A 21,922-nucleotide genomic window follows, 5' to 3' on the forward strand; every position below is an offset into this window, starting at 1 on the left:
GTCAGTGACCGCGATGTGGTATTTACAAGTCTCTTTCGGAAGGACCTTTTTAGGCTCTCCGGTACTAAACTCAAGTTTTCTTCAGCATATCACCCTCAAACTGACGGCCAAACAGAGATAGTCAACCGCACCATTGAGATGTGTTTGCGGTGTTTTTTTGGGGGACAGTCCCAAAAGGTGGGTAGACTTCCTTCCGTGGGCGGAGTACTTCTATAACACTTCGTTCCACACATCTTTACAGGCCACCCCATTCAAAATCCTATATGGTTGGGATCCTCCTCAATTGCTGTCGTAAGCATGTGGTACCACCCGAGTGGAGGCCGTGGACCAAGCTCTTCTCTCTCGTGACCAATTGTTGGCAACGACTACCCAACACCTCCAGACAGCTCAACCCCGAATGAAACACTATTATGACCAAGGCCACCATGATGTGCAGTACAGTCCGGATGATTTTGTATGGCTCTGTCTCCACCCGTACCACCAGAATTCCATTGCAGGTACTCGCCACAAGCTTTCTCCTAAATATTTTGGTCTCTTCAAAATTCTCCAGCGGATTGGATAGGTTGCATATCAGCTCCAACTGCCACTAGAGGCCAAACTCCATAAAGCTTTTCACGTCTCCTTACTCAAGCCTCTAAAGGGCCCCGCCCCTCCCTCTATTCCAGCACTACCACCGATTGAAGATGGTAAGCTTTCACTAACGCCTGCTCACATATTGAGTGCTTGGCAGCATGACAACGACAAAGAGGTCCTAGTCCAGTGGACCCACACACATGCCACCGAAGCCACTTGGGAAGATCTCGTTGTTTTCCAGCATGCTTACCCCGACTTCGAGCTTGAGGAAAAGCTCTTTCTTCCCCCAGGGAGTGATGTTAGGGACACCATAGCAAGACGAGTCGTCCAAAGGTGACACGGGCGAGTCGACACGGGAAGCTCAGCAGGATCAGCAACACTTGAGCAGCAATAGTCAGTCAGAAGATCAGCACCACGTGAGCAGAAAAAGTATGTTATGTTTTGATTCTTTTGATTCAGCAAGTGAACAGCAGCAGTAACTCCAACACGTTAGCTTGTATGCCACTTAAGTGCTAGCGTGCAACAACACATGTATTTATTTATTTCCTAAGTTTAACTTGTAAGCCAATGAATGGTAGTGTTGTAAAAAAGGATGTAGAACAGACTCTTGGCCAAAATCGTAGATGGCTTAAGAGGGTTCAGAAAAGTGAAAAAAAGGTAAGACAGATTTTATCAAATTTTAGGGTCTGTGTTCTCCTCCTCCAAGGAACCTAGGTTTTGGACTCTCTTAGAGCCGAGTTATCCCTTGATTCTCTTTCACGCTCCTTGATGTAAAATTTAATGACATCGGTTTTTATACCTCGCAAGCATACGAATCGTTCATGTAATTTAGCGGGAAGCGAGGGTCATATCCACGGGGATGACTGAATTTTGTGTATTCTTCAGTCAACTAGCCTAACCAAATATGATGAATTAATCTGAACTAAACACTAATTTTATCATAAATTATCAAGCAATCATTTGCTTAACTACTTGCACAACAGGAAACGTCAACTCTGGATTTTACGGTGATTCGTGCCTCTCTCGAGCGCCACGTAACCACGGATCCGATTTCTCAATCCTTGCATCTAGCCCCTCTTGGGCGCATAGAGTGAAAGACAGAAATCGGATTAAAATACCAAAATCCAACCTAAATTATAATGCTACCCTAACTAGCTAATTTAATCAAATATCCGGAAAACAAATATTCAATAAACATTAATTATCAAATCACATTTAATAAACATTCAAAACCTAAGTTCAAACTATAGAAAAAGTAAATTTCAAAATGATGAATTACTCCCCTTCTCCTTCCTCTCGCTCGGGCAGCAGACTCGTTCTCACGGATGCTGCAATTTCCTGAAATTGATGGCTTCGGGTAGCAAGAGTGAGTGGCCGGAGGTAGAGACGACGCCGGCGACGAAGGATAGAAGCCAACGGACGGAGGTGACTTCCGACGAAGAACAAAATAGAGCTGAAGTCCTCTAACCGGCTCTCTCGAGTCTCGGTCAGAGTCGGAATAGCTATGGGAATGGTCGGAAATACGTAATAGACGCCGGAGGATGGTCGAAATGCGGAATTGGCACCGGAGAAGCCCTCTCGGATCACCTCTCGGCCTGGCGAGCAGAAACTGGCATTGTCGAACTCACCGCGATGGAGACTCTCTCGAGCTCTCCTCGGGTTTGTTCTCGGTTGCCGGACGGCGGTGGATGATGGTGGCATAGAGAACGATGATGGCACGGCGAACGACGGTGGCAAACTCCTCTCGGGTCTTCCCTTGTTTTGGTCCCCTGGTGCTCTGTTTTGGTCGATGATCCCTCCCCTTCTCTCGACGCTCTCTTCCCTTTAATACAATTTTTTTCTTTCTTTTAATACCATTTGCCCTAAAAAATACCTCCATTTCACTAAGGGCATTTTGGTAAATATCCCTTTCTCCACCAAAATTCTCCTGAAATTCCATAATTGAATCCATAAAAAGCATTTCAAGAAGAAATAAACCTTAAAAACAATGAAATATAATTCAGGAGAGAAAAATATGCAATATAGACAGTGATTAATGCCAAATTCAATAAATGCACGTTTCATTTGAAAACCGATAAATAACCACCTATAACACAATTATAAAGGTTATTCTATTATAATTAACCTAGTTCTCATGTTAGAATATGGCATCTATCACACCCCCAAACCTAAATCTTTGCTAGTCCCTAGCAAAACAACAATCAAACCAAAATTAAGCCTAAGAAAACAAAATGCCACTTTCGTAGGGAACACGATTGCATTTAGCGCATGCAACAAGCCATTAAACCCCTACTTTGCAGTAGTGGACGAGTTATGTCTCGTGAGGGTTTGCATGGAATTTACCCACAAAATTCATCTAAATCAATAATATAAAAAGAAAACTGAAGAAAATTTACTCCTCATTAACATATGACTAACACTTAGTATCGTAAAATATCTGAAAATCATATGAGATCCTGCGCAATTTGAAAACCTGTGTAAAATATAGCATATTATCAATCCAAATACACTCATTGTTACTCCACCTGAACCAATGTGACCCATAAGCAATTATTTCAACAGAACAAAGAGGCAACAAATAACAATAAAATCCTGGTCACATCACAATTAAGAGAAAATAGTAGAGTAAGCCTGTTGTCTGATAATCTTACAAAAGAAATATACCAATTTCAATCTTGACCTGCAACTTCTTTCAAATTACAATTCATCATCAAAGTTAAGGAAACTCATTGCTTCCAGATTTAAAACCAATTTACGCTATTACCAGCGCACTTTTGCTATTACCAGCATAATTTTTGTTTCACTGAATATTTTTGGTATTACCACCATTTTGTATTCGTCTTCACTGCCACATGCACTTATTTTTAAGTAAACGATTGTTCTGGTGCATGTCCCTGGGTTTGCCCAGGCTGTTTCTGAAGTTATCTGTCTTTTGAAAGCAAGAGCAATTCCATTTGCATTCATACATTACAACAAGGAATTTCATTGAGGTATAAAAAGGAATGAGCTCAAATAGGCATACAAGACTATTCAAACTAACATAGATCAACACTAGATTTACATGTTCTCTTTTGTAACCCCTCCCCCCCCCAAACCTAAACTTGACATTGTCCTCAAAGGGGAAAAATTAAAACACCAGAACGACTACAAAAAGGAATAACAACTTAGCTAGTTATACTCCAGCAGGGTAAGGGTTAAGCTCCCTCAGGGTTCCTAAATCCATAAGTGGGACCATATGTGTTTGGTCATCAACAATAATACCAAAAAGTCAATAAAGACCCCCAGGAATGATACATAGTCTCCCTCGAAGAAGGTTTACTCGTATCAGTCGTACCCGTAGGTAATCATCCGTAGATGAAACCGCTATCCCACATCACACTTTGAAGAAATCTCCGTGTGATTGGCCACTGAAGGCAGCAGGAATCACGCGCTGAACACAAGTCCTTAAGTTACTCACCATAAGGTTTTCATTCAATACTTCAAGATCGAACTGGTCAATCCCAGAATGGTTGTTTGAGTGCAGACCTCTCAAACTAGGGACCAAAGGTCTGGTCATCGACTACCGAAACCATTTATGCTCTCAGCCAGCAAGGGAGTACCCCGAATCCATGATGGGGCCGGCATCGCCGGGGTACCTCCAATCAATCAAGACCAGAGTACACCAAAGGTTATCCCAAATAAGAATGAATAAACCAAAAATAAAACCGTAATGTACAAAGGGATAGAAACGTGGGGATTGCCCACAATGTGCTAAGTTTATAGTCGTAAGCAAGACTCTGACGCATTCAAGATGAAATGACAGGTTCCTCCAAGAAAATCACCATCACCTCTTCCTGTGTGGGGACATTCTCAAGATATGATTTGAGCCTCTGACCATTAACTTTGAAAACCGACCCGTCTCCGTGATTGCGGATCTCAATAGCACCATGAGGAAACACTTGTATAACTTCAAATGGACCGGATCACCTGGATCTTAGCTTCCCTGGAAACAAATGCAATCATGAGTTATAAAGTAAAACATTTTGTCCAATAGTAAAAGACTTGCGAAAAATAGATTTATCATGTAAAAGCATTGTTCACTCCTTATACAGTTTGGCATTCTCATAAGCATCATGACGTATCTCCTCCAACTCATTCAATTGCAATTTTCTCTCCTCACCCGCTTGAGTCAAATCAAAATTCAAAGCCTTAATGGCCCAATAAGCTCTATGCTCATGCTCAAGAGGTAGATGACATGCTTTGCCAAACACTAGGCGAAATGGAGACATACCAATAGGAGTCTTATAAGTGGTTCGATAGGCCCATAAAGCATCGTCCAATCGAGTTGACCAATCTTTCCTATCAAAGCGAACCGACTTCACCAAAATCCGTTTGATCTCCCTATTAGAGATTTCCACTTGACCACAAGTTTGTAGGTGGTACGGAATGGACACCCGATGAGTGATGGAATATTTCTTCAATAATGTCTCAAATGCTCTATTACAAAAATGAGATCCCCCATCACTGATGATCGCTCTAGGGGTACCAAACCGATTAAAGATATTTTCTTTTAAAAACTTTACCACCATTTTGTGATCATTTGTCTTACATGCAATAGCTTCAATCCATTTAGAGACATATTCAACAGCAACAAGGATGTATTGATAGCTAAACGAGACAGGAAATTGACCCATGAAGTCAATACCCCACACATCAAACAATTCAACAATAAGAATGGGGTTAAGAGGCATTATGTTCTTCCTAGACAAACAACCAATTTGTTGGCATTTATCACACACCTGAAAAAACTCATGGGCATCTCTAAATAATGAAGGCCAATAGAAACCACATTGCAAGACTTTAGCCGCGGTCTTTCTAGCACGAAAATGTCCACCACATGCGTGGGAATGACAAAATTCAAGAATGTTGGCAAAGTCTTGCTCATGTACACAATGCCTAATGACTTGGTCAAAACACACCTTGAACAAATAAGGGTCATCACAAAAAAATGTTTGACTTGGGAAAAGAATTTCAACCGATCTTGTTTACTCCAATAATCAGGAATCTTATGAGTTACAAGATAGTTGACTATGTCAGCAAACCAAGGCAACTGGGATACTTGGAGAAGTTGTTCATCAGGGAAGGAATTATTTAAAGGAAGGAATCCTTCCTGAGGTGCTACATAGATCCTAGATAGATGATCAGCAACAACATTCTCACAACCCTTCTTATCTCGAATCTCAAGGTCAAATTCTTGCAATTGCAAGATCCATCTAATCAAGCGAGGTTTAGTGTCCTTGATGGATAATAAGTACTTCAAAGCAGAATGATCAGTGAATACTATAACCTTTGACCCTAACAGATATGATCTGAATTTGTTCAAGGCAAACACAACACCTAGCAACTCCTTCTCAGTGGTACTGTAATTCAATTGAGCATCATGAAGAGTGCGGCTAGCATACTGAATGACACAGGGCATTTTATCCATCTTTTGCCCCAAAACAGCCCCCAATGCATAGTTAGAGGCATCACACATCAACTCAAAAGGCAAAGACCAAGTAGGGGGTTGGACAATGGGTGCAGTGGACAAACATTTCTTCAGTGTCTCAAAAGCATGAATACAAGCATCATCAAAGGCAAAAGCAACATCTTGAGCAAGCAAATTCGTCAAAGGACGAGAAATTTTGGTAAAGTCCTTAATGAAAAGCCTATGGAACCCAGCATGGCCAAAGAAAGAACGCACCCCCTTCATAGAAGTAGGTGGTGGCAGATTGGCAATTAGGTCAACCTTGGCTTTGTCCACTTCTACACCCCGCTCAGACACTACATGTCCTAAAAAAATTCCTTCTTTTACCATGAAGTGGCATTTCTCCCAATTCAAGACTAAATTGGACTTAATGCAACGGGACAATACGAGTGAAAGATTGTGCAGACATGTATCAAAACTAGAGCCAAACACAGAAAAGTCATCCATAAAGACCTCTAAAAAGTCACCAATCATGTCAGAAAAGATACTCATCATGCACCGTTGGAAAGTGGCGGGCGCATTGCATAAACCAAAAGGCATGCGTCTGTAAGCATAGGTGCCAAACGGACACGTGAAAGTGGTCTTTTCCAGGTCTTTTGGAGCAATGGGAATTTGATTGTAGCCGGAGTATCCATCTAAGAAGCAATAAAAATTATGGTCGGCCAATCGCTCTAGTACCTGATCAATGAAAGGTAGTGGGAAGTGATCCTTCCTAGTGGCGGAATTCAGTTTTCTATAGTCAATGCAGACACGCCACTTGGTGGTAGTTCTTGTGGGAATCAATTCACCACTCTCATTTTTCATTATCATTATCCCCCCTTTCTTAGGGACAACTTGAATTGGACTCACCCAGGTGCTATCAGAAATAGGGTAAATGATTCCTGTCACAAACAACCTGATGACTTCTTCTCTCACAACCTCCAGCATATGGGGATTTAACCTACGTTGCATCTCACATGAGGCTTTAGTCCCCTCCTCCAAATGAATACGGTGCATGCATATGGAGGGGCTAATCCCTTTTAAGGCATCAAGAGTCCACCCCAATGCCTCTCTGTGTGCTTGTAAAACTTCAGTCAATTGTTCCTCCTGCTCAATACTCAAATAAGAGGAAATAATGACTGGTAATGAGTTCATGGGCCCCAAGAACGCATACTTCAATGTGGGAGGAAGTGGCTTAAGATCTATCTTGGAAGTTTCAAGAGGTTTGTCCAAGTCAAGAGGAAGATCCTGTGGATGATCAATTGTGATAACCTCATAAGCTTCCTCCAACAGAAGTACAGAATTGAGTAAAGAATCAACCTCTCAAAATTATGTTTCCTCATCAAAATTGTCCATGTCTAAAGATGTTATGCAAGACTCAAAAGATTCAAGAGTGGATTCGTCATCAAGCATAACAATTTCTATCTTAAATGCAGGACTTAGATCATCAGACTCAAGTGGGTGGTGCCCGACATTAAATACATTCAATGAGACCTTAAATTTTCCAAAAGACAACTCCAACTCACCACTTTTACAATGAATGATAGCATTAGATGTGGCTAAGAAGGGACGTCGTAGGATGACAGGAATTTGGTTGGTCACATTGACTACTGGTTCTGTATCAAGAACAATGAAATCAATCGGGAACAGAAATTTGTCCACTTTTATCAAAACATCTTCAACTATTCCTCGTGGTATCTTGACAGAACGGTCAGCTAGTTGAAGTGTGATGGGAGTAGGCTTCAATTCCCCCAAACCTAATTACTGGTACACAAAGAAAGGAAGCAAATTCACACTTGTCCCTAAGTCAAGAAGAGCTCTCTGGATGGTATGTTCACCAATGACACATGAAATTGTGGGACATCCAGGATCTTTAACTTTAGGAGGAGTGTTGTGCTTCAGAATTGAGCTTACATTCTCAGTAAGAAAGAACTTTTTGTTAACATGTTATTTTCTCTTCTGTGTACAAAGGTCTTTAAAAAATCGGGCATAGGCAGGGACTTGCCTAATAGCATCAAGAAGTGGAATGTTAATGTGAACCTTACTGAACAGTTCCAATGTTTCATGCATGCTATCTCCTTTCCTAGGTGGGCCCGATAACCTCTGCGGATAAGGAGCTAGTGGGACTTGGTTACGGATCTGCTTGGCTGTTGGTGGAGAACTTGGAGGTTCTTCACTCAATGATGTGTCCCCATTGTCATCCTTTGACTCTTTAGACTTAGAGGTCCCTACCCCATTTTCAACTCACAACCACTCCTAAGGGTGGTTATGGCTTTGGCTTACTCATGGTGGGGTTTGGAACTCAACCCACTCTCATGTGTGCTTTTGGGATTAGGAATGGTTTGACTCGGGAGTCTATTTTGTGCTTGTTCACTCATGTGGCTGACCAACTGACTCACTTGCATTTCAAGTTTAGCAATGGAGGACTGAGTATTCTGCATGAATAATTGAAGTGTATCCTCAAGTGAAGGTTTTTGTGGAATCAATGGCTGTTGAGTGAAGTGTGGGCGCGGAGCTTGGGGTTGAGTAAACCCTGGAGGACCCCCAACCTGTGGGCCGTTGGACCATGAGAAATTTGGGTGCCTAGCCCAACCCGGATTATATGTTTCCAAAAAAGGATCGTTCCGGTTTGGTCTATGAAAATTCTGGACTGCATTCAAGTCCTCAATGAGCTCCGGGTAGGATGAACTAGATGGACACATTTGTGTGGGATGAGATGAACCAGAGCATATGGCACAGATAGTAGATGGGTTAGAAGCAGTTGAACTCTTGGACACCATAAGGGCATCAATTTTTCTAGTCAACCCCTCAATCTTGGCCATGAGCATGGGTGTTTCACTAACCTCGTAGAGACCCTCTTTTGGCTTCATGGGATCTCCTATCAACATTAAATGATGAACCCCATTGCTGAGATTGATCACTCAACTTTTCAAAGAAGTCCCACGCCTCACTAGCACTCTTACCCATCAAACTCCCACCACTCGTTGCATCTACCATGGATCTAACCTGGGGTGTAAGACCTTGATAAAAGTATTGCACTAAATGCCATTTCTCAAACCCATGATGCGGACACCTACGGATCAAATCCTTCCATTTCTCCCAAGCCTCATAAAAGTGTTCACCCTCCTGCTGCATAAAGTTGGAGATTTCTCTTCTGAGGGCTGTAGTTCTTTGAATGGGAAAGTACTTGGACAAAAATTTCGTGACTAATGTGTCCCATGAAGTAATGCTACCCACCTCTAAGGAATTAAGCCAAGACTTGGCCTTATCCTTAAGTGAAAATGGAAAAAGTCTTAACTGGATAGAATCATCTGAGAAATTTTGGAATTTGAAAGTTTCACAAATATCTAAGAATTCCTTGATGTAGTAATAAGGGTCCTCCTTCTCCAACCCATAGAATGTAGGGAGGAGTTGGATCACACCCGGTTTCAACTCATAACTGGCGGCAGTAGTGGGTGGCAATATAATGCAAGAAGGTGATGTGAAGTGGGATGGGATAGAATAATCCCTCAGGGCTCTACGGTCACCTGCTGTAGGTAACTGTAATGGTTCACCCTGATTGGCGATGGTAGCTCCTAACTTGACTTTGAGTGTTTTCCTACAAATATGTTCTACCTCTTCAACAAAGGGAGCTAATGGTCCACCTAGGGAGAGGCGCCCGTGCATAAAAATACAAAAAGAAAAAAAATGAACTATCAAATTAAGCTAACAAAATCACTACTAAAAATACAAAGTAACTAGAAGAAATAAAAATAATTCCATACAAAATCACCAAGATAAAATTATGAAAGCAAAAAAATAAAAAATAAAATAAAATAAAATAAAAATAAATCTAACCTAAGACCATGGAGAACAAAGAAATACACTTAATACGTGCCTCCCCGGCAACGGCGCCAAAAACTTGAAGTAAAATTTAATGACATCGGCTTTTATACCTCGCAAGCATACGAATCGTTCATGTAATTTAGCGGGAAGCGAGGGTCATATCCAAAGGGAGGACTGAATTTTGTGTATTCTTCAGTCAACTAGCCTAACCAAATATGATGAATTAATTTGAACTAAACACTAATTATATCCTAAATTATCAAGCAATCATCTGGTTAACTACTTGCGCAACAGGAAACGTCAACTCTGGATTTTACGGTGATTTATGCCTCTCTTTAGCGCCACGTAACCACGGATCCGATTTCTCAATCCTTGCGTCTAGCCCCTCTCGGGCGCATAGAGTGAAAGACATAAATCGGATTAAAATACCAAAATCCAACCTAAATTATAATCCTACCCTAACTAGCTAATTTAATCAAATATCCAGAAAAAAAAAATTCAATAAACATTAATTATCAAATCACATTTAATAAACATTCAAAACCTAAGTTCAAACTATAGAAAAATTAAATTCAATATTGATGAATTACTCCCCTTCTCCTTCCTCTCGCTCGGGTAGCAGACTCGTTCTCACAGGTGCTGCAATTTCCTGAAATTGATGGCTTCGGGTAGCAAGAGTGAGTGGCCGGAGGTAGAAACAACGCCGACTATGAAGGATAGAAGTCGATGGACGGAGGTGACGTTCTGCGAAGGATGAAACAGAGCTAAAGTCCTCTAACCGGCTCTCTCAAGTCTCGGTTGGAGTCGGAATAGCTCCGGGAATGGTCGGAAATATGTAATAGACGCCGGAGGATGGTCGGAATGCGGAATTGGCACCGGAGAAGCCCTCTCGGATCACCTCTCGGCCTGGTGAGCAGAAACTGGCACTGTCGAACTCACCGCGATGGAGACTCTCTCGAGCTCTCCTCGGTTCTGTTCTCGGTTGCCAGACGGCGGTGGACGATGGTGGTGCGGCGAACGACGGTGGCAAACTCCTCTCGGGGTCTTCCCCTGTTTCGGTCCCCCGGTGCTCTATTTTGGTCGATGATTCCTCCCCTTCTCTCGACGCTCTCTTCCCTTTAATACGATTTTTTTCTTTCTTTTAATACCATTTGCCCTAAAAAAATACCTCCATTTCACTATGGGAATTTTGGTAAATATCTCCTTCTCCACCAAAATTCTCCTGAAATTCCATAATTGAATCCATAAAAAGCATTTCAGGAAGAAATAAACCTTAAAAACAATGAAATATAATTCAGAAGAGAAAAATAGGCAATATATATAGTGGTTAATGCCAAATTCAATAAATGCACGTTTCATTTGAAAATCGATAAATAACCACCTATAACGCAATTATAAAGGTTATTCTATTATAATTAACCTAGTTCTCATGTCAGAATATGGCATCTATCACTCCTCTATGTTCTCGTATTCACTCAGTAATAGACATCATAGGTCGACCCGGGGCATCACGTTCCCACTGAGCTGAACTAGAGCTGGTCGAAGACCTCCCCTCCAAAAGGGTTACACGGTCCATGGTCAGAGCACCTAACATGCAAGAAGACCTCTCCCACCGTCGAATCACTCGGTCCATGGTCAGAGACCTTAACACGTTGGTATCAGAGCAGGTCAGTATGGGAGAGTCATCTAACAACGCCGAGTTTCTAACTTGTATCAAAGATATGATACACACTAAGGAAGAATAGAGTGACACCCGAGTGGCGGCAAGGCAAGAAGAGTTTCAGCAACGTCTGGTTGCATTGGTGGACAGTTGGGTCTCTCAATAGGTACATTTACAAATTGAAGCCCTATCCCATAGATTATATGATATGATTGGGGGAATAAATTCCAAACCAAAGGAAGGGGAAAGAAGCCCTGCGCTCAGACAAGGGCAACTTTATGTTGGACGCACAAAGCATCCAGCACCAGGAGAAAATTCGGATCCCGGAGGAGGGACCATTCCGAGATACACCAAATGGGAGTTCCCAATTTTTAATGGGTTTGAGGACTCTCTGATATGACTCTACAGGTGTGAATTTTTTTTTCTCACCAACGTACTACTGAAAGTGACAAAGTGGGATTGGTCGCCTTCCATATGCTCGACGATGCGTAGCTATGGGGCCATCAATTAGAATTGGAGTATCCAAATTTAAATTGACAAGAATTTAAAGAATTGTGTTCAATCCGGTTTGGATCACCAGCTCAAAGCAATCCACTGGAGGATTTGGTGTTACTACGCCAAACCGGCACTGGTGCACAGTATCAAAAGGCATTCCAAAAGAAGTTGGCCCGGGCCAGCAAGGTCGTGAGGGTGGACCAGCAAGTAGGTCTGTTTACAACTGGGTTGACTGAGGCACTACACCTAGAGGTGGAACTCCTTGCCCCTATGGATTTATTGAGGGTGATGAATTTGGCCAGAGCATTAGAAACCAAACAAAAATTACAGTCATGCAAGCCGACATGGCAGGGGGGAAGACAAACGGCTGGCTCCCACAACACAGGACCACCATGGCGCAATACTGTGAATTTAGTGCCTCCTCAAACCTAAGCCGAGTCCTTCTCAACCAGCATTTATCAAGAAATTGAACAGAGCCGAGATGGAAGAAAGAAGTTCCAAGGGATTGTGTTATAATTGTGACGAACAATATACATTTGGGCATCAATGTCAGAAATTATTTTGGTTGGAAGTTACTAATGAAGGGGAAGAAGTTCCAGAGGTCAAAGAGCCCCAAGTGGAGGAACCAGAGATTTCTCTCCACGCCATCACAGGCATCCAGTCCACTACTACCATGCAGGTGTGCGCCTTAGTCAATGAGTAACCGCTACTAAGTCTGGTGGACTCGGGCAGCCCTCATAACTATTTGTGTTTCAATGCTGCCAAACATTTACAGCTCCCCATCCAGCCTCGTCCTATAGCTTCCCTCTCGGTGGCTAATGGAGAAAATTTTCAAAGTTATGGGATCAACAAGGCCATTATGTTCTCCATTGAAGGTAAACCATTTTCAGCAAAATTTCTCATCATTCCACTCACAGGTTTTGATATGGTTTTGGGGATTAAGTGGCTCCAAACTTTGGGACCCATCATGTGGGATTTCGCGGCCTTAACCATGACCTTTGAGTTAGAGGGCAACAAGGTCACATTACAAGGACACCAAGCTCACCTTCTAGCACATTTACAAGTTCTTCAGCCAGACCAACACCCACCTACCACTCTAGAAAAGCTACTCGAGGACTTTAACAACCTCTTTTAGGAGCCGAAGTCTCTTCCCCCATTGAGACACTATGACCACAAGATTTGTTTGAAGGCAGGATCCAAAGTGGTAGTGGTGCGGCCATATAGATACTCACACATTCGAAAAGATGAAATTGAACATCAATGTCACCTCATGCTGCAACAAGGTCTCATCCGACACAGTACGTCTCCTTTCTCCTCTCCAGTGCTATTGGTCAAGAAACACGACAATACTTGGAGATTTTGTGTGGACTATAGAGAATTGAATGCCAAGACAGTCAAGGACAAGTTCCTTATACCAGTGGTGGATGAATTATTAGACGAACTATATGGGGCTCAATTTTTTACCAAATTGGACTTGCGTTTGGGGTATCACCAGGTCCAAATGTATCCTCCGGATATACCAAAGACAGCCTTTCGTACTCATCATGGCCATTTTGAATTCGTCATCATGCCTTTCGGACCGTCCAATGCTTACTCAACGTTCCAAGCATTAATGAACGAGGTATTTAGAGCCTATCTCAAAAAAAATTGTGTTAGTATTTTTTTATGATATCTTAATCTACAGAAAGTCATGGGATCAACATCTGCGGCTGGTTTTCACAATAATTCGAACTCATCATCTATATTTAAAATGTTCCAAGTGTGCGTTTGGTCGCCATCAATTAGCCTATTTGGGGCACGTCATTACATCAACAGGGGTCATAGTGGATCCGAAAAAAAATTCTGCTATCATACATTGGCCGCAACCGAGAAATATCTCAGCCTTACAGGGATTTTTGGCACTAGCAGGTTACTATAGAAAATTCATCCACAATTATGCGCCACTCTCAGATCCACTCTCAAATCTCCTCAGACGCAATGCCTTCCATTGGAATGATACCACAGAACAAGCTTTCCAGACCCTCAAAGACACATTGGCAACAGCTCCAGTATTGTAGTTACCTGATTTTGAGGACCTATTTGTGGTGGAATGTGACGCATCCGGAGGTGGGATTGGGGCAGTCCTACAACAATCTCACTACCCCATTGCTTACTTCAGCCATCAACTTGCCGCTCATCATCATAATTTACCGGCCTATGAAAGGGAATTAATTGGCCTAGCCAAGGCAGTCTGTCACTGGGGCCGTATTTATGGGGGCACTTCTTTATCATCCGCACAGACCACTACAGTTCGAAGTTTCTATTGGAGCTACGCCTATCAACTTCTCCACACTAGCATTGGATTACAAAACTCCTGGGGTTTGATTTTATTGTTGAACACAAGGCAGGGGCCTTGAACAAAGCTGTGGATGCCCTATCCTGACAGTCAAAGGAGACCACACTTATTGCTGCCATTAGTCACCCGACGCCCCTCTTGCTGGATTCAATCAAAAAGGACCACCAGCGCACCCCTGCATGAAGGAGTTGACACAAAAAATTGCAAGGGGCACAATGTCTTCCCACTGGTCACTTTAGGTCAACATGATTTTATACAAGCACCACATCTATCTATCGGCCGCATCCCCTTTGGTAGCCATTGCAGTTTCATCATACCATGACAGTACTCACGAGGGCCTTCTCAAGACATTACAGCGAATACACAGAGATTTTTTTTGGGAGAGGATGAAAGCCACTATTGCCAAGTATGTGGCTGAATGTCAAATGTGCCAGAGGAACAAGACCAAAAATTTAAGTCCAGCTAGGGTTCTGCAACCACTAAATCTCCCAACACAGGTTTGGTCGGACATCTCAATGGATTTCATCGATAGACTTCCTAAGGCTTCGGGCAAGTCTATTCTTTTTTGTGGTGGTTGATTGGTTTTCCAAATATTTCCACTTTATACCGTTGGAGTATCCTTATACAGCAGCATGGGTAGCTCCAGTTTTCTTTGCTAATATTGTTTGTCTCCACGGCATCCTGGAATCCATTGTCAGTGATCGCAATGTGGTATTTACAAGTCATTTTTGGAGAGAGCTATTCCGGTTATCGGGTACCAAACTCAAATACTCTTCCGCCTATCATTCTTAAATAGATGGCTAGACTAAGGTGGTGAACCGCACCATTGACATGTATTTACGGTGTTTTGTGGGGAACACACCTAAACAATGGGTGGAATGCCTTCCGTGGGCAGAATACTGCTACAATACCTCATTTCACACAGCATTACAGGCCACACCCTTGAAAATCCTATATGACAGAGATCCCCCTCACCTACTTTCATATGCTAAGGGGTCCACCAGAGTAGACACAGTTGACCAAGCCCTCCTCAATCATGATCAGTTACTGGAATTTTCTACTCTCTGTCTTCAAAAAGCTCAAGCCCGTATGAAAGCTTATTATGATCAGCATCACCATGATATCCAGTACAATCAGGGAGATTTTGTATTGCTACATCTCCAGCCATACCATCAACATTCCATCGCGGGCACTCGGCACAATCTCTCGCTGAAATATTTTGGACCATTCCAGATTCTCCAGCGTGTGGGACAGGTAGCGTATAAACTCAACCTACCTCCAAAGTCCAAGCTTCATAATGTCTTTCATGTCTCCTTGCTCAAGCCATTAAAAGGTTCAGCACCACTCTCTGTTCCTTCTTTATCACCTATTGAAGATGGTAAAGTTGATCTCACGCCTACCAAAATTTTCAGTGCTCGCCAGCATGAAGACGAGACAAAAATTCTAGTTCAGTGGACACACACGGATGCTACAGAGGCCACATGGGAAGATCTCGCCATCTTTAAGCACGTCTACCCAACATTTGATCTTGCGGACAAGCTCTTTCTCCACGGGGAGAGTGATGTTATGGACTCCATAGCAAGACGAGACATCCAAAGGCGACGCGGTGAGTTGGTGACTCAGGGGAGCAAATCAAGCACCTTAGGCATTATATGTTCTTTATTTCATTAGTTGCTAGTAGCTAAGCCACGAATGGCATAATTTTAATAATCTATAACTCAAACTTGGATGATAGCTTTATCAGGCTAACGAAATGAGTAGCTAAGCAAAATTTTATTAAAGGGTCGGTGTTCTCCTCTAAAGAACCTAGGGTCGGCGTTCTCCTTGAGGAACCCAAGGTGCAAGCTTCCCTTCGACGAGCTTGATTATCTCTCCAATCTCATTCCCGTGCGCATTCCCTATTCTCATTCTCGATTCCATCTTCAATCCCAAACCGTCAACATAGGTAGACCAGGAAGGTCCCGACGCCCTGGTTCTGCTCCAAAATTGCAAGAAGACCTCTCCCACCGTCGAATCACTCGATCCATGGTCAGAGACCATAAAACACACTCTTGACAAAGAGAGTTTGAAGGGAGGTGCCTCTATTAGCTACAGAGTCAACTCTAAGTACAATAAACAAAAGATATAATGTTCATAATTGAGTAGTAAACAGTCCAATGATGCCAAGGAGGCTCAACAACAGTGATGTACCACTGAATCACATTCTAGGAATCACCTTCAATAATAATGGGATAACTAAGATAGTTTTTGTAAAGCTGAAGGCATTGAAGAAGTGCTGAGAGTTCCGCCTTTTTGGCATCAGTGAGAGCAAGAGGGCCAACAAAAGAAAGTAGGGTGCCTCCCATAGAATTCCTGAAAACTCCCCCACCGCAGCAATGCTAGGACATCCCAGTAAGCAACCATCAAAATTTAATTTTATGAAGGCGAGAGGGCGAGGGATCCAGCCCTGGTTGGGATGGGTACATGGAGATGTTGAGAGGCTGTCAATAGTGCACCAATTGTGACGCAGAGAGGTACCCTTTAGGCTAGCAAACTCCTTCTTTACTCCTTGGTATGAAGCCACGTAGCAATTTGACCAATGAGCGGATTTAGATTTATAGGAAAAGAGCCTCTGAGTCCGTTCCTTCTAGATGGCCTAAGGAATACAGGGCAAGGCATTCAGAGAGGTATATGGCCCCTTCCCAAGGTATATGGTGAGTACAAAAATACCTCTACTCACTTAAATACACTAACTCCCTTATATCTCCTAATGTACATGTTGAAGAGAAAATATGGAAGTAGTGTCACAGAGCCAGAATTAATATGGTGGAGTCTTGCAGGGGTCTCACTGGAGGAGGTCTCACAAAAGAGTTTCAGTTAAAGGTGTTTTAGTTATGTTAGTCTTCTATGTATGTTAAGTTGTTCAGTTGTTCAATTGCTCTAGGACTAATCCTTTAGAATTTAACTTTAGGTGTAACTAGGATAAAGATAGTTTAATTGTAATTGGATTCTACTTGTTTCCTCTAATAAAAATAGAAGTTCATTGTACTAAAATCACACCAATTCAATGAAATATTTCTTTTTTCATGAAATTCAATATGGTATCAGAGTAGGTTATGTAAGTTGACTCTGTCAACCCACAGAGAAAATATGATCCTTTTCTGATCTATCATCTCTAGTAGTTTAGGTTCATATTCTATCTTTTTTCTTTCTTTACTGTTCTAGTACTCATTGATTTCTTTGCATTTACACCTCCATAATGAACTTTTCATATTGCAAATTATACATTGACAGAACGATCTTCAGGTATACTTTTCAAAACAAATTTAATTTTTAAAATCAGAGTTTTTTATAAAGAGAAATCAATACTTGAAGCGGCAAAGGTCAGATTGCAAAAGAGGTTCGAGCAGTAGTGGAAAGCTTTCTTTCTCTCAAAAAAATTATATTTTATAAATAAATATTATACTTGAATGAAAGGTATCAAAGTATAGTTTCAGAAGGAGAAAAATGTTAGGAATTAGAGGCCCTAATTCCAAACTAACGAGAGAAATAATAATAAACGTAGAAGATGGAAAAAGCAAGCACAAGAACAAACAAGATTTATACAGGTACGCCTCAAGGTGAGACTACATCTTGTCTTTTGTTGTGTCAGTAATCCACTATGAAGATGAAATAGTTTACAAGAGAAATCGCACACCAGTATTTTTTCTCTATCCTCTCTCGGGCTGCAACTTAAGATCCTTCTCCGTGATGATGATACCCTAATAGCAGCACTCCCAAATATAAAGGAAAAATTAGGCTAACCACAATACAAGAGTGAAATTCCAAAATTGCCCTTAATGAAACAATAGTTAATATATCATGGACCTTTCAGGGGTTCCCCATCCCTCTTCCAACCCCTATGACTTAGCGTAAGCTTTGATTAGTCTCCAAAACTTAACAAAAAATTTATGTCAATCTGATCTATATGCAAGGAAATATTGGCATTGAAGTCGACAACCATCAAGATATAGGATGCAAAAAAATAAAGTGGTCAAAACAGAATCTAGAACAAAGCTTTTTATGTCAAATTAGGTATAAAATTAAAGCTCTTTGAGTCTGGTTTCTTAAACAACAAACATTTTGTAATTCTAATCTATATTGTGGAAGATATTGATATCATAAAAACTAAAGGTTAATTCAGCCGAAAATTTGTCCTTCTTCCTATTTTCTCTCTTATTATCTCTCCATGTCGTTGCCACATTTTGGAATTCATATAAGTTAGAAGTTATATTAATGTTATTTTTTTAGATATTTACATGTATATAGGTTATTAAGCAAGGATTAATGGGCTGGGTTGGATTGTAATTAAGCCCATGGGCCAATGGTTTTTTTTGGTGAAACTTAATTTGGATGGATCGGTTGCTCGTCTTAAAGTTCGACTGGTTGCTAAGGGCTATACGCAGTGCTATGGGATAGATTATGAGGAGACCTTCTCTCTTGTTACAAAATTGAATTTGGTATGCATCATCTTATCTATTGTTGCTAACTCCTCATGGCCCGTCTATCAGTTGGATGTTAAAATTCCTTTTTAAATGGTGATATCAGTGAGGAAATTTATATGGTTCAACCACCTGGTTATGTGGTTGAGGGGGAGTTAGTATACTGGTTAAAAAGTCTTTAAATGGGCTTAAGCAGTCCCCTCGTGCTTGGTTTGATAAATTTAGTCAATCACTCCTACGGTTTGGTTTTCATCGGTGCTTAGTTGATCATTCCGTATATTATAAGATACGGTCAAAGGGAAAATACATGGATGATATTATCTTAACCGGTGATGATGCTTTGAGCATACAAGAGGTGAAGCAGATGATATGTCATAAATTCAAGACTAAAGACCTTGGTATGCTTAAATATTTTTTGGGTATAGAAGTTCTTCAATCCAAACATGGGATATTATTGTCTCAAAAGAAATATGTCTTGGATCTTCTTGAAGAAACAGGAATGAAGGGTTGTAGACCAGTTGACACACCTATGGATACAAATGTAAAATTATGTGCCACAAATGCAGAAGATATTGATATTGGCAAATATCAAAGACTTGTGGGAAAACTGATTTATCTCACAGTAACTAGGCCGAACATATCATATGCTGTAAGTGTGGTGAGTCAATTCATGCACAAACCACAAATTACCCACTGGCAGGCTTTAGAGAGAATATTACGTTATCTAAAAGGAGCTCCAGGAAGAGGATTGTTGTATAAAAAATATGGGCACTTCAACATAGTAGGCTTCTCAGATGCCGATTGGGTTGGATCTCCTGATGATAGAAAATCTACATCAGGGTATTGTACTCTGGTTGGGGGAAACTTGATTACATGGAAAAGTAAGAAGCAAAATGTGGTTTCAAGATCTAGCGCCGAAGCAAAATACAGAGCTATGGCCCATACTGTTTGTGAACTTTTATGGGTCAAGACCCTTCTTACCGAACTAGGTTTTTATAAAAAAGTGGTCCATGAATCTGCATTGTGATAATCAAGCAGCCATTCATATCACTTCAAATCCAGTTTTTCATGAAAGAACTAAACATATTGAGGTGGATTGTCATTTTATACAGGAGAAGTTTCAAGCAGGAATAATCTCTCTCAAACATGTGTCATCTCAAGAGCAAGTAGCTGATATTCTCGCTAAACCCGTTACATCTAAAATCCTATCATTTATATGTGGCAAGCTGGGTATTTATGATGTCTTTTCTCCTCCAGCTTGAGGGGGAGTGTTGGAAGATGGGCTCAAGCTCACAGGCTCAAGACAAGAAGCCCACATGTCAAAGGAGTGGCATATGTGTAAACTATGGTACTTTCCATAAAGATGGCATAGAAGTGTAAATATGTGTTTCTTTTATGTCTTTTGTTTTATCAAGTTGTAGCCCTAAGGGCATTGGCTAAGAGGTAGGGCATTGAAGCACTCTCCTCTCTTTCCACAAATTCGTCTAGCCCTCATTTTTCTTTTTGACGCAACCCTCTTCTCCCTTAATCCAAACTCTCTCCTTCCACGTTCTTCTTCTTCTCTTCTCCTTCTCTATTCTTCTTCTTCTTCTTTCTTGTTGATCTAGAGTTGCTTTCATGAGATCCTAAATTCTACACTTCCAAAATCTTCTGATGCAGTTCCTGCAGTGCAGGGTCAGTGGCATGTGCATCTCTCACCAAGTCCAGGATGAGAAATCTCGGCTGGTTGATCGAATAGACTGACTGTTGATCCTCAAAACACTATGACAAGGCATCTGCCGCCTTATTTAATCTCCCCGCATGATATTCCACTGAGAAGTCAAACCCCAATAACTTACTGATCTAGTGCTCCTATGGCGAAGTCATCAAATACTGTTCTAGTAGGAATTTAAGGCTGTAGTGATCCGTGTGTATGAGAAAAGCCCGGCCCCAGAGATAAGGCCTCCAATGTTGGACCGCCTTGGCCAACCCAATCAATTCACGGTCATAGGCTGACAAGTTGTGGTGGTGAACTGCCAACTTTCTGCTAAAATACGCAATAGGATGGCCCAACTGCTGTAAAATGGCCCCAATGCCCACGCCCGAAGCGTCGCACTCTACCACGAAAAATTCGTCAAAGTTAGGAAGTTGTAATACTAGCACGGATACAAGGGCAACTTTGAGTGCCACAAACGACTTGGTGGCTCCTCATTCCAAATAAAGGAATTTTTCTTGAGTAGACTGGTCAATGGTGCTGCCACCGGCCCATAGTTCTGAATAAATTTGCGGTAGTTGCCCACAAGACCCAAAAATCCCCGTAATGCAAAACAAGACTGTGGCTTCGGCCACTCGTGAATAACTCAGATCTTCTCGGGATCCACCGTAACCCCCTCATGTGAGATAATGTGTCCCAGATACCCCACATGTGAAGCCGCAAAAGAACATTTGGAATGTTTCAAATAGAGCTGATGTGCTCGTAACAAGTTGAAACAATCCTCAAGTGTGCCAAGTGTGCCAAGTACTCCTCAACCGACTTGCTATATATAAGAATATCATCAAAAAACACAAGAACAAATTTTTGAAGATAGGGGCTAAATACCTCGTTCATCAAAGCTTGAAAAGTGGAGGGTGCATTGGATAACCCGAACGACATGACGACAAACTCAAAGTGGCCATGGTGCATGCGGAATGCCATCTTCTCAATATTAGAGGGGTGCATCCAGACCTGATGGTATCCTGATCGGAGGTCGAGTTAGTGAATAACCACGACCCATGTAATTCATCTAGGAGCTCATCCACTACTGGAATTGGAAACTTGTCTTTCATTGTCTGCACGTTCAACTCCCGATAATACACGCAGAACCTCCATGCCCCATCATGTTTCTTCACAAGTAAGACTGGTGAAGAGAACGGGGAGTGACTGGGATGAACAAGACCCTATTTCAACATCTCCTAGCACTGATGCTCTATCTCGTCCTTCTGAAGGTGTGGGTAACGGTACGTTCCCATGACCACTACCTCAGATCCTAGTTTCAGACAGATCTTGTGGTCACAGTGCCTCAGGGGAGGCAAACCCGAAGGCTCCTGGAAGAGGTCAGAGAACTCCTCAA

The 21,922-nt window shown here is 41.8% G+C and overlaps 1 protein-coding gene and 1 non-coding gene across 2 annotated transcripts; both read left to right on the plus strand.

Moving 5' to 3' along the window:
• The first annotated feature begins 9,113 nt into the window (after window positions 1-9,113).
• On the plus strand, window positions 9,114-9,220 carry LOC137960674 (small nucleolar RNA R71). The gene has a single exon (XR_011114225.1). It is a non-coding gene; the product is annotated as a small nucleolar RNA R71 (small nucleolar RNA).
• A 3,299-nt stretch (window positions 9,221-12,519) lies between these two features.
• Window positions 12,520-16,044, plus strand: LOC137959552 (uncharacterized). The gene is made up of 4 exons (XM_068806918.1): window positions 12,520-12,717; window positions 12,814-12,913; window positions 15,002-15,084; window positions 15,307-16,044. The coding sequence occupies exons 1-4, from the start codon at window positions 12,520-12,522 to the stop codon at window positions 16,042-16,044; spliced, it is 1,119 nt and encodes a 372-aa protein (XP_068663019.1).
• The last annotated feature ends 5,878 nt before the right edge of the window (window positions 16,045-21,922 follow it).

The sequence above is a fragment of the Aristolochia californica genome, unplaced genomic scaffold (assembly GCF_029961685.1).
Source record: "Aristolochia californica isolate CCGP_79_NKW_82.1479 unplaced genomic scaffold, dmAriCali1.0.hap1 SCAF_3, whole genome shotgun sequence".
In the NCBI taxonomy this organism is placed as follows: Eukaryota; Viridiplantae; Streptophyta; class Magnoliopsida; order Piperales; family Aristolochiaceae; genus Aristolochia; species Aristolochia californica.